The sequence below is a fragment of the Vipera berus genome (assembly GCF_964194415.1).
Source record: "Vipera berus genome assembly, chromosome: 2".
Classification (NCBI taxonomy): domain Eukaryota; kingdom Metazoa; phylum Chordata; class Lepidosauria; order Squamata; family Viperidae; genus Vipera; species Vipera berus.
The window spans coordinates 152,925,926-152,938,276 of NC_138203.1; the positions used below are offsets into that span (position 1 = coordinate 152,925,926).

At 43.4% G+C, this 12,351-nt stretch overlaps 1 protein-coding gene across 1 annotated transcript; it reads left to right on the forward strand.

Annotated features, from left to right (window-relative positions):
• Positions 1-552: 552 nt before the first annotated feature.
• DDN (dendrin) lies at positions 553-7,271 on the forward strand. Its single transcript, XM_081318986.1, has 2 exons — positions 553-755; positions 4,122-7,271. The coding sequence occupies exons 1-2, from the start codon at positions 571-573 to the stop codon at positions 5,917-5,919; spliced, it is 1,983 nt and encodes a 660-aa protein (XP_081175112.1). The 5' UTR covers positions 553-570; the 3' UTR covers positions 5,920-7,271.
• Positions 7,272-12,351: the final 5,080 nt, after the last annotated feature.

Genomic DNA, 12,351 nt, shown 5'->3' on the forward strand with positions numbered 1-12,351 from the left:
CAAGGAGTTCCCAGACGGCTTATGCATGAACCACATGGAAGAAGCAGCACCAGGATGGGTGCTGGGTTGAGTACGGAGCCCCCTGTGTAATCCTTCTGTGCCCCTTCAACGCCTGAAGGAAAGACAGCTTTTCTCTACGTGCATCCTTGTACTATACTATCTTGGGTAGCTGTTGCTGTGTAACTGCTTTTGCTGCAGCTTGTGATAGCAGAGGTGCTGTCTCAGTATGGAACAGTGTGTAGCCATGTGAGAATTTCTCACTGGATGTAGTTTGTTTTCTAACCTGCCTTTTGAGTTATGCACATTTGTACTGTATATCCATCTCTCTCCTCTCCTTCACCTGTAATTCCCTGTCCTTGAGCATCTTGCTTTCTCCATGACCTTAGATGCTGCTGCTGGCAGATTCCCCCTCCCTCCCTCCCTCCCTCCCTCCCTCCCTCTTTCTTCCTCTCCATGTGTATGCACAGGCAACTTGACTGCCATGTGCTGTGTGGGTGTGATACACTCTCAGCCTTCCTCATGTGGTACGGCTGCAGGCTCGTGCGGTTGCTAGATGTCCCAGCAACCAAGATGATGTTTGAATGTTTGAAGCAGGGAGATGCCAGGCGGCTTCGAGTCTGCGAGAGGCAAAACCTGCTCCTGGTTGAATTTAACACAGTCTCTTGTTCTAGTCGGAGTATCATGGAGCCAGGGGCGTGGACTAGGCAAGGCTACTGGGTCCCCTCGATGTACCACAGTATGGCTGGGCAGTACACGTGAGTGCTAAAATCTTGGGGAGGGAACTGACTGAACAGCAGGGGGCTCTGCAAACCTACCAAGAAAGCAGAGAGGTTGGGCTGATTTGACTGGAGCATTTGGTGAGATGGAAGCCAGGAATGATACTATGAGTCCACCAATAAGATGCTAAGAAGGAATAGAATAGAATAGAATAGAATAGAATAGAATAGAATAGAATAGAATAGAATAGAATAGAATAGAATAGAATAGAATAGAATAGAATAGAATAGAATAGAATAGAATAGAATAGAATAGAATAGAATAGAATAGAATAGAATAGAATAGAATAGAATACAATAACTTTATTTGACTAGGTGTCACCCATGTTACCCTTTCCTGAATAACTTTATGTATACAACATTAGGAAAGGAAAGGCAGTATAGGTTGTGGACTAAGAAGGAGAGAATAAAGCAGGCTAAAGCCGGGTTGGCATTTGAATTGGGGCTTGTGAGCGCATAGCACATCTTCTTAACTACTACCCTTCAGTTGTGCCAGAGAAGAACTGCTCCTATTATGTAGGATTGCGCTGGAGCAGTTTTTCTTAAAATTCCTGACAAGGTAGATAGTTTTTGATCATAAGTGAAAACTGGAAATTCTAGCTTGCTTAAATCCATAGTGTAGCTACGTAAAGTGACCAAAAAAAGGAGGTAAGGTTTGGTTCTGCATATGTTCAGATGCACTATTCTTGATTGCTTCACTTCAGCTGAAGCTGATTCCTAGATTAGAGATGCATGGCTGATGCATGGAGTTGGAAAAGGGAGGTGGACTCAGATTCAAATCACTGCTTGGCAAGTAATCTTGGATCAGGCTATTGCCTTCTGCAGGCTGGCTATACTAAGATTCAAGAACGGTAGACCATTTTTGCAGAAAGACCTGCCGATGAAATAAATAGCAGTAATTGAACTTGAGAATTATTTCCCACCCCAGCCAGCTAGCTTACTAATGACTCCTGAATCTCCTCATTCAAAAATACCAGGTTGATGGAGATTTAAGATGATGGCACATTCATGTGAATCAATATATGGATTAAATTTAGCTCATCCCTCCTACTAGCTAGTTGCCAAGTCCTCTCTTTTAAGCAGGGGCAGTTCTAATGCCAGAAGAGTGTAGGTGTCTGGACTGAAATGCGTTGCTGCTGAGTTCTGTGGTGTAATAGAGATAGATAAAATTCAGGAGAACTGAAGAAGCTGGTGAAACCCAGTGGTCGACTGGCAGAAGAAGCGATTATACCTAGGATTGCTAGGTAAAAGAGGAAAGGTACAAGAGGGTAGGGTACTGACAAATGCTGAGTGTCAGGGCTGCATGTACTGTATATATAGTACAAACCCTAAATACTGTAGTTTACAACTATGATACAAATAGAGCATACAGGCTGGATTAGGAAGAGGATGAATGTTGTGGCTGGGCAGAACTGGACTGGAAAGCAAACATTTGAAGTAAGGAATCTCTGATTCAAATTTCATTTCTGCTGGCAGCATAGAATGGCCTTAAATAATCCATTACTTTTAGTTCTGCTTTCTGCAAACATTGCTAGTATTATCATCACCATGGATATCCACAAGGCTATAAGAATTACAAATATAAAAAAATGCTTTCAAGAAGAAGGGACATATTTTTATTTTTATTACACTCCTATCTTGATGGGGCAATCCGAAAGAATCTCCAAGGAAGGTGGATTCATCTGGTTGGCTGATGAACATAGCCAGGTTGGGCTGGGGGTATGGGCCGTTAACCATTACTTGAAGATGAAAACATAAAATGCCAGCCTCCAACCAACCATAGTCCACACAAAGGGATCTTCCTCCTACTATTCCTATTTTGCATCAAAAGCAAACTTTTAAACTTGTGCCAACCTATGTGGGCTATCACCAGCTGTGCCTTCTTTTAGGTCAATGCTTCCACTCCAATTGGTGAGCATCCACTGGTGCAGAAATGCCCCACTCCTTGACTATGGCCCCCATAGTTCCCAATTGTTTCACACTGCCCCCCCCCCCCGGTTTTTAACAACTTCATTGACAGAACGGTAACAATGTGGGTTTTTTATTTTTTATTTTGGGTTCAGCTGAAATTGGCAACGGTCTTTCTTTCCCTTCTCTTCCATCCTCCTTGGTAGATGCACCAGATGGAAAGGTGTTAAGTATAAGGGGAAGTCAATGGAGCCAGATTCAAATGAAAGGTTTATTATGTCTTCCAAAGACAACCCTCCCACTCATGGAAATGAAGGCAATTGGTTCTCGCTTTCCAGCACAACTGGAAGGAGTTTAAAAAAAATAAAAATAGAGGAGTCCATCAGTAAGCATGGTCCAGACAGAGCACACCAGCCATCACCTGGATCAAAGCAGAGGAAGGGCTGAAATCCCAAAAGTGTTTTTTTAAGCCAGCTTCATTTCCAGCCAGTTTATCCGCAGGAGTCAAATGCATTAAGGTTGCAGTGTGGGAAAGTCATTGGAATAGAAAGTACTTTATTGCAGCAAATATTGCAGCTAGTATTTACCATGATAAATGTCAAATACAGAAACTCACATTTACGTGTAATGGTCAGATCTGAAGCAAGTTGGGTATCTTAAAAACATAGTTCTGCACGCTTACCAGATTAATTAGCAATGGAACATTAACAATGGAGAATGGAGAATGGAAGACTTGGGATTGTTGCAACTTTCCTACGCCTAGAAATTCCCTCTTTTATATTCCCATTGGCCTCCTCTATCAGCACTCCTTGAAAATGCAGACATTTGGAAACACAAGTTTCAAATAATCTTAAGTCACTTCTGATGGCAAGGTAACTGGGGATAAAAGGACATTTTTAACTAATACAAATGGAATGATAGGAGAGAGCACAGAGGGGGAATTCTAGTCAGAATTGTAGTAGAGCAATCCAGCTGGGTGTTGTGCTGGCTATCAGTTGGTGCTCCATAATCAGTTTTTTAAAAACAATATGAAAAGGTCAACCTGAACATAATTCTCAATTGTAGAACATCTGCTTTGCACACAGATTTTTCTCCCTGGTATCTTCACAGGCAGGACTGGAATTTTTGCCTACAGTCTTAGAATGAAGTTGGCAGACCACTGAGCTGACCTCGACTAACGGCTGTTCAGTGAATGGTCCGCTACAATTTCTAACTTCATTGTCCCTTCTTAACGGAAGCATGGCTAAAGGGCCAGACTAAAAGAGTGTCCAAAGAAAGAGGACAAACTCTGAGCTGCATTAAAAATGGGGCCAAAGTTGCCTTTGGTGCTTGATACCGGTAGCTACTGTATACTGTGCCAAGATAGGCAGCAAAGACTACAATTTCTTGATGGACTTTCTGCTGGAGTCTCATTGTCTATTTCTCTGTCTTTTGCAGCCTCTTGGAGAAGCAACTCATGTCTGACTTTTCACCTTGCCACCATTGTCCCAGTTTCCATGTGCTTCAGGATTCAACCAACTGGCATGATGCCCAATTTCCGGCTGGCTGTAGTCCTTGGAAGCAGGAAGGCCACTGGTTTTCAAGGAAGGGGTGGGGGAAGAGGACAGCCTCTTCCCCAAAGGCCCCATGGTACCATAGCCCTTCTTATGACAGGTACAATCCAGTTTACCAAAGGGACATGAACAGGGGAGCCAGCCACACAAGCAAGGGTGATCCTAAATCCCCGGCACCTGGTGGTTCGTTGGTCAGCTGTAGATGGAATCAAGGAGCCTCTGCCAAAAAGAGGAGGGAGCCCCCTGCCAGGGCACCTCCAAGCTATGAAGCTCACATGCTTTTGCGCCTGCGGGCACAAGAGGGCCCACGCAAAGAAAACTGGCCTTGTCCTCCACCCTACCTTGCTCCTCCCTCCTACGAGGCTTCCCACCATAGAGTGCAGCCCCAGAAGCAGGCAGGCAAGTCAGATTCGGCAGAGAAGCTTTTCCAAACTGGAGCTGCTAAGAAATGCCGAGAGAGGGAAGCAGGCTGTGAGTCAGAGCCCTTGATTCACACGCCTGGGAGGAAGGCAGGCAGGTGGCAGACTAAAATGCCAGGCAGCTGGAGTTATCTTTCAGGAGCCAGAACGTGGGGTGGCCCAAGGATGCAGCTGGAAAAGACCAAGTCCCCATCCCATTTAGACTCTGAGTGGGACATTAGTCCCCAACACCGAAGTTACACCCTCCCTCGGGTAAATAAGAGGACCCAAGTCATGCCAGTGCCCTGCCATCCCTCCCAACACAGCCTTCCTGCTGGATGGGGCTTTAGCCATGCGGCCGGTTGGTGTGGATCCAAGCGGGGTGGGAGCAGAGCGAAAGAGAAACATTGCCAAGAGTTTTTCCCCAGGTGGAAGAAACCAAGCCCTTCCAGGAAACTTGCAGGGAGTCAGCCAGCTTTGTCCAAGTCCACACCCCGAAGGCATGGGGGTCTATTTGTAATTGATGCCACCTGCGTGGTGATCCAGGCTCACTACATTCCATCCCCCCAAATGGAGCAGGTCTGCTACCTGGCCCACGGAGAAACAGGTACTACAAAACCCCACACATCTCCTGGCTCTCCAGGCCCAAGCTTAATGGAGGAACGGGCTGCTCGTATACTGGGCCTCCCCTTGCATGAGTTGGGAGTCACAGAGGCAGGGCAGGGAATTAATACACCCAGCATCCCCAGACTGGAGAACGGTGCTATACCTGGGGACAGTTCTGGAAGAGAGAAGGTGAGGAGGGTGCCTTCTGCTCCAGACAGTCCTAGCAAAACTTCTGGACCTCCAACCACAAACCATTCCCAGGTTAGGCCTGCAGAGCAGGAGCCAACCTACCTGGAGGGCAACGGGACTGCAGCATCCCCTTCTCCAAGAAGCCATGGCCTACCACGAAGGAAAGAAAAGCCAGGGATTTCTGCCCAAAGCCAGTCCTATATTTGCGATCTGAAGGAAGCCATGTTGAGGATCCGCCGGCACACAGCCCCAGATTCAGACACAGATGAGGAACTAGAGAAAGAGTGCCAGCCCGCCTGTGAGCGACCCTCGTGGGGAGAAAGGTTGAACCAAGAGGTGTTCATGTGCAGAAGCAGCAGCAGCAGCCTTGACAGCAGCAGTTCCAATGCCACAGTTGTGCCAGGAAATGCCACTCCTGCCTGGAGACCCAGACTAGAAACTCCGAGGGCAAGTGCAAGCAGGGAGGGGTCAGGTCCAGCCAAGGAATGAAGACTGGAGAGAAGTGAAGCTCCAACACAGCTTACATCAGTGATGGTGAACCTTTTGGACTGCGTGTGTCAAAAATTCAGCGAACCCCTAACAGGCATGTCACTCCTCCCCCCCAAAAAAACAATTCTCTATTTCCTCCCCGCCCATCTAGGCCACTCTGAAGAGCAGCGGCCCTCAACAGCAGCACCAAGGCTGGACCTGAACCCAGGTCTCCACCACTAGGGCAATTGTTGCCCCTCAAAAAGGTTGCCTTGTGCCATTTCCCAGGGCAGGCTATCCTATAGGAATGGTGCAATTGCCCCTGTGGTCCAGCACTTCCCAGGGACTGCTGTGCACTGCTTACTTTCAGGCAGTCTTTTCTTTCTGTTGACAGGCCCGTGCACCTCCCAAAGGCTGCTTTGCCTCGTACAAGGCCTTCATTCTTGAAGCAGCTACAGAAAATGCTCTCGTGCAGCCTCTGCAGCCTCCATAACAGCATGAAAGCACATCCTATTCTCCCACAATTTCTGGAGGCTCCACAGGCCGCATGAGGGCACACCCCATTCTCGCATGGCCTCCACAGCCACCGAAAATGCCACAAGAACAAGGCATGCTTTTGAGAATATTTGCTGTGAGCTGTTGGTGAATGCTGGTGTGTCACCCAAAACATTGTGGTGTGTCCTAGGTCCACAATCACTGACGTGGACCTTTTCCTTCCAACCCAGCTCCCTCTCCAAAGTGCCTAGTGTCCCCACACCTCTCTCTTCCTTCCTGCATCCTTGCTGGCAGCTCAGGGACACCGCCGCAATCTTCCCCCTGACACCCAAGGGTTAGGACAATAACTCAGCAAAGTCCCAGCCAGATTTTGGCTCTGCTGCTTGGGAATTCTGGAGGTCCCGCTACCAATATCATAGGCAGGAAGTGAGGTTGCAATAAGCTGTGTCCCTCTGCTCCGGTGAGGAAGGAAGTATCAGAGTCCTCGCCTCAGTATTCTGCTTGTTTTGTAGCACAACTGCTAAGAATGGAACCTCCACTGATAGTAAGCCTCCAAGTGATGAATACTAAGGACAATCCATAGGAATAATGGCCCTCGGTGTAATATCCTGGAACACCGATCTTCTCAGGAGCCTCCCGGCCTGGCCTTAGCAAAAGTCAAGAGAGATTCCAGGAAGGAACAGAGACGCTTGGGTGAGAATCAACTTTCACTGTGTAGCTAAGAGACTTGCAGGAGGCAAAAGAGCTGTCAGGACTTTACTGCTTTGCAATGTCTGTAGAGTTATTGCTAGAGAAGCTGTATGTGACAGGCCTTTGGGAGTGTTATTAGTATTGTTCTTCTTAAAATTGAATACAAATATCTGTAATAAAATTCTGTGCAACCAAATACACTGAGTAATATTTTCTCTGTTTGGTCACGTATTTTGGGGGGTTAACTATGTAACTTTTTAATGTCATTTATTTATTTTTATTTATTCAATTTCTATAGTCACCCAACTCATCTAAGTGACTGTGGATTCAAATCTAAGGTCAGGATTAGGCTATGATGAACCAGAATATGGGTTTGCCTGCAAATGAACTTTATGTACCGTATTCCAGCATATTAAAACAGGACTTCTTTTCACTCAGACCACATCTTACCTATTATCCTTGGAGAAATACTTTCTTCCTTCCCCGAAAATTGACCATATCGGGTGTCTGGGGAAGAAAAATTCCCTGATGCTGGGGTCAGGGATACAAAACTTTGTTGAACTTGAGTGCAAAAATGGGTGGTGGGACAAGATTCGGGGTGGATTTTCATGCATAAATGTGCTGGTTTAGGTTTTTAAAAATCGACTATATCTGGTCTCCATGAAAGAAAATTCCTCATGCCAGGGTTAGGCATGTGGAGGGCCGGGGGGGGGGGGATTTTTTAAAAAACCCAAATGCAAAAACGAATGCCACAATGACATTCCGGGTAGAATTTCATGCTTAAAAATGGTGCTGGTTACTGTTTTTAAAATGCGACCATATCAGGTGCCCAGGGAAGAAAATTCCCAATGCTAGGCTCAGGGATGCAGGTTGCTGGGAGGTCAGTTTTTTTTCCCCCAATCCAAGAGAAAAAAGGACCCCAGAATGAGATTCGGGGTGGAATTTCATGCTTACAAATGGTGCTGGCTACTGTTTTTAAAAGTTGACCATATCCAGTGCCTGGGGTAGAAAATTCCTGATTCCAGGGTCAGGAACATGGATGGTAGGAAGCCATTTTTTCCCCAGCGTAAACGCAGAAACAGACACCAGGATGACACTTGGGGTGCAATTTCATGCTTAAAAATGTGCTGGTTGCTGGTTTTTAAAATAGCATTAGCACTAGCAATAGCACTTATATATACCGCTTCACAGTGCTTTACAGCCTTCTCTAAGCATTTTACAGAGTCAGCGTATCGCCCCCAGCAATCTAGGTCCTCATCTTACTGACCTCGGAAGGATGGGAGGCTGAGTCAACTTTGAGCCGTTCAGAATCAAACTGCTGGCAGTCAGCAGAGTTAGCCTGCAATACTGCATTCTAACCACTGCGCCACCACCAAATCGACCATATCTGGTGCCCAGGGAAGAAAATTCTGGATGCCAGGGTCATGTACCTGTGTTGCTGGGAGGAAAAAAATCTTATTCAACACAAACATAGAAACAGACACTGGTAAGACATTTGGGGTGGAATTTCATGCTTTAAAATGATGTTGGTTGCTGCTTTTGAAAAATCAAAGATATCTGGTGCTCGGGCAAGAAAATTCGTAATACCGGGTTCAGGCAAGCTGATGGCTGTAAGGCAAAAACAGATGCCCGGATGAGATTTCATGCTTAAAAACACTGCTGGTTGCTGTTTTTTTAAAATAGTATACTGGGTGCCAGGGAAAGAAAATTCCTGACTCCAGGGTCAGGGAAGCAAATGGCCAAGAGGCCAAAATTTTATTCAACCCAAATGCAAAAACAGATGAAGGGAAAACATTGATGGTGGCTTTTCATATTACATATTGTGTTGGTTGCTGTTTTTTAAAATTGACCATATTGGATGCCCGGAGAAGAAAATGCTCCAAAATCCATTTTGCTCTCTGAACTCATAAAGACATAATCCTAACTCTAGAAGTATTTGCTCATCAATGGGATTTTCCCCGTGTATTTTATCAAAAAATATAGATAAAGCTCACTGGAAAAGTCAGCGCCCTCATAAGCATATTCATGTGCTACAAATCTGTGGACGACATCCATTTGGCTCTCTGAATTCATGGAAACCTAACCCTAACCCTACCTGGATTTGCCACCCAATGGGATTGTCCCCATGTATTTTAATGGGAAATGTAAATAAGGCAGGCTAAAAGGTGAGCACATTGATCCATGGGAAAATCCATGGGAAAATCTCTTAATGGGGTGAATCCATCTAGGGTTAGGGTTAGGTCTCTGTGAATTCATATACGAAAATGGACATCACCAATGGATTCAAACCACATGGTTATGGTTAGGAGGGTGCTGATTATTGAGCCTCCTTTATGTACATTTCCTGGTAAAATACATGGTCATATCCCATTGGGGAGCAAATCTACCTATGGTTAGCAATAGGTTTCCATTAATTTGGATAGCAAAATGGACTCGGATTTGGAGTGCATGATTACGCATAGGAGGGCACTGATTTTTTGAGCCTGCTTCACCTACGTTTCCTGGGAAAATACATGGGAAAATCCCATTGGGGGAAAATTCACCTAGGGCAGTAATGTCGAAACTTTTAGACACCGAGTGCCAAAAAACTGCCCCAACCCCTGCCTGCTGCCCACACCACCCCTGTCCCGCCCTGCCCCCGCTCCATGCCCCCCCCGCAGGGCCACCTACCACCTCCACAGCCCACCACAGCAGATTACCCAGGCGGCCACGCAGCATCCATCTGTGTGACAGGGCGTGAGGGCTTAGTGTTGTCCCTGCTTCCCAGCTGCCATGTCCTTGGCTGCGCTGCTCCATGTAGGCCCCGCCCGGGGGTGACTGCTGGTGAGGAGGGGGCTGCAGGGAGAGGTGGGGCTGGGGCGATGCCATGCGTGCCCAGAGAGAGGGCTCTGCGTGCCGCCTCTGGCATGCATATAGGTTCGCCACCACTGACCTAGGGTTAGGATTAGGTCTCTATGAATTTGGAGAGTAAAATGAACATCACCAATTGTTTTCAGAGCGCATGGTTACATTCAGGAGGACGATTATTTTTCAAGCCTTCCTTATCTATGTTTCCTAGAAAAATATATGGGAAAATCCCTTTGGAGGGCAAATCCTAGTAGGGCTAGGTTTAAGTCTCTATGAATTCAAAGAGCTCACAGTTACGCTTAGGAGGATGCTGACTTTTCAAGCTTATCTTATGTAGATTCCTTTGTAAATTACATGGAAAAATCCCTTTGGGATTAGGGTTAGCTAGAATTAGGGTTAGCTCTTAATGAATTCAGCTAGCAAAATGGGCATTGCCGATGGATTCGACACTGATTTTTTGAGTCTGCCTTATCTATGTTTCCTGACAAAATACATGGGAGAATACCATTGGGGGGCAAATCCAGAGTTAGATTTAGGTCCCTATGAATTTGGAGAGTAAAATGGACATAGCCAACAGATTCAGACCACAGGAGGGCGCTGAGTTTTCACTCATACCTTATCTGCGTTTCCTGGGAAATTACATGGAAAAATCCCATTTGGAGGCAAAGCCATTTAGGATTAGATCTCCAAGAATTCAGAGAGCCAAACGGACATTGCCAACGGATTTGGACCGCATGGTTTTGCTTAGGAGGGAGCTGAGTTTTCAAGCTTGCCTTATCTACGTTTCCTGGGAAAATACATGGGAAAATCCCATTGGGAGGAAATCTACCTAGGGTTAGAGTTAAGTCTCTATGAATTTGGAGGGCAAAATGGACACGGGCCATGGATTAGGTCCCTAGGAATTCTGCTAGTGAAATGGACATCGCCAATGGGTTTGGAGTGCGTGGTTTATGCATAAGAGGGCACTGAGTTTTCAAGCCTGCCTTATTATCTCCATTTCCTGGTAAATTTTATATATTTTTTCTTTTTTTTGTTTCTTATTTTTTCTTTTTCTTTTACTTTGTTTTTCTTTATTCTTCCTTTTGTCTTTTTCTCTCTTCATTTTTCTTTTTTCTTCTTTCTTTTTTCTTTTAAGTTTTCTTTTTCCCTTTCCCTTTTACTTTTCCCTTTTCTTTTTTCTTTTCTTATTTTTTTCTATTTTTCTTTCTCTTTTTTTCTTTCTTTTTCTTTTTTCTCTTATTTTTTCTTTTTTCTTTCTCTTCTTTTTTCTTTTCTTCCTTTTTCTTTTTCTTTTCTTTTTTCTACTTTTTTCTTTTTTCTTTCTCTTTTCTTTTTTCTTTACCTTTTTTCTTTTTTTCTTTTTTCTTTTTTAATTTCCACTCTTTTCCCTTTTTCCATTTCCTTTTCCTTTTCACTTTCTTTTTTCTTTTTCTTTTTTCATTGTCTTTTTAAAAAAATTTCTTTTTTTTTCTTTTCCTTTTCCTTTTCCCTTTTTTATGTTCTTTTCCTTTTTCCTTTTTCTATGTTCTTTTTCTGTTTTCCTTTTCCTTTTCTTTTTCCTTTTCTTTTTCCTTTTTCTTCTTTTACCTTCTTTTCCTTTTCTTTTTCCTATTTTTTTCTTTTCCTTTTTCCTTTTCCATTTTTAATTTCTTTTTCTATTTTTTCTTTTTTCTTTTTGTTTTTACTTCTTTCATTTTGTTTTTTGTTTTACGTTTTTTATTCTTTTTTCTTTCTTTTCCTTTTCCTTTTCCATTTCTTTTTCTTTTTTTCTTTTTCTTCCCCTTTTTCTTTAACATTTTCTTTTTCTTTTAATTTTTCTTTTTTTCAGTTTTCTTTTAATTTTTTGATATCTTTTTATTTTTATTTTTTCCTTTTCCTCTTTTTTCCTTTTCCTTTGTTTTTTCTGTTTGTTTCTTTTTTCTTTTTTCTTTTTCTTTCCCTTTCATTTTTTCTTTTTCTTTTTCTGTTTCCTTCTTTCCTTCTTTTCATTTCCTTTTCTCTTTTTTCTTCTATTTCTTCTTTCTTTTTTGCCACTTTTTTCTTTTTCATATTCTTTTTCTTTCCCTTTTCCCTTTTTCTTTTTTTGGTTTCTTTTCTGTTTTCTTTTTCTTTTCCCTTTTCTTTTAACTTTTCTTTTCCTTTTCCTTTCCCTTTTTTCTTTTTCTTTTTTCTCTTTTTTCTTTTCCTTTTCCATTTCCTTTTCTATTTCTTTTTCTTTTTTCCTTTTCACTTTTCTTTTTCTTCCTTCCCTTTTTCTCTTTTCTTTTTTCCTTTGTTTTCTTTTCTGTTTTCTTTTCCTTTTCCTTTCTTTTCTATTTTTATTTTTTCATTTACTTTTTCTTTTTTCATTGTCTTTTTCTTTTTCTATTTCTTTTCCTTTCTTTTTCCTTTTCCTTTTTCTATGTTCTTTTTCTTTTCTTT

Bases quoted from the DNA above. Each gene is read 5' to 3' on its own strand.
- DDN (XM_081318986.1), top strand. From the start codon at position 571: ATGATGTTTGAATGTTTGAAGCAGGGAGATGCCAGGCGGCTTCGAGTC. The intron at 756-4,121 runs GTGAGTGCTAAA...TGTCTTTTGCAG, and splicing joins AGTATGGCTGGGCAGTACAC to CCTCTTGGAGAAGCAACTCA.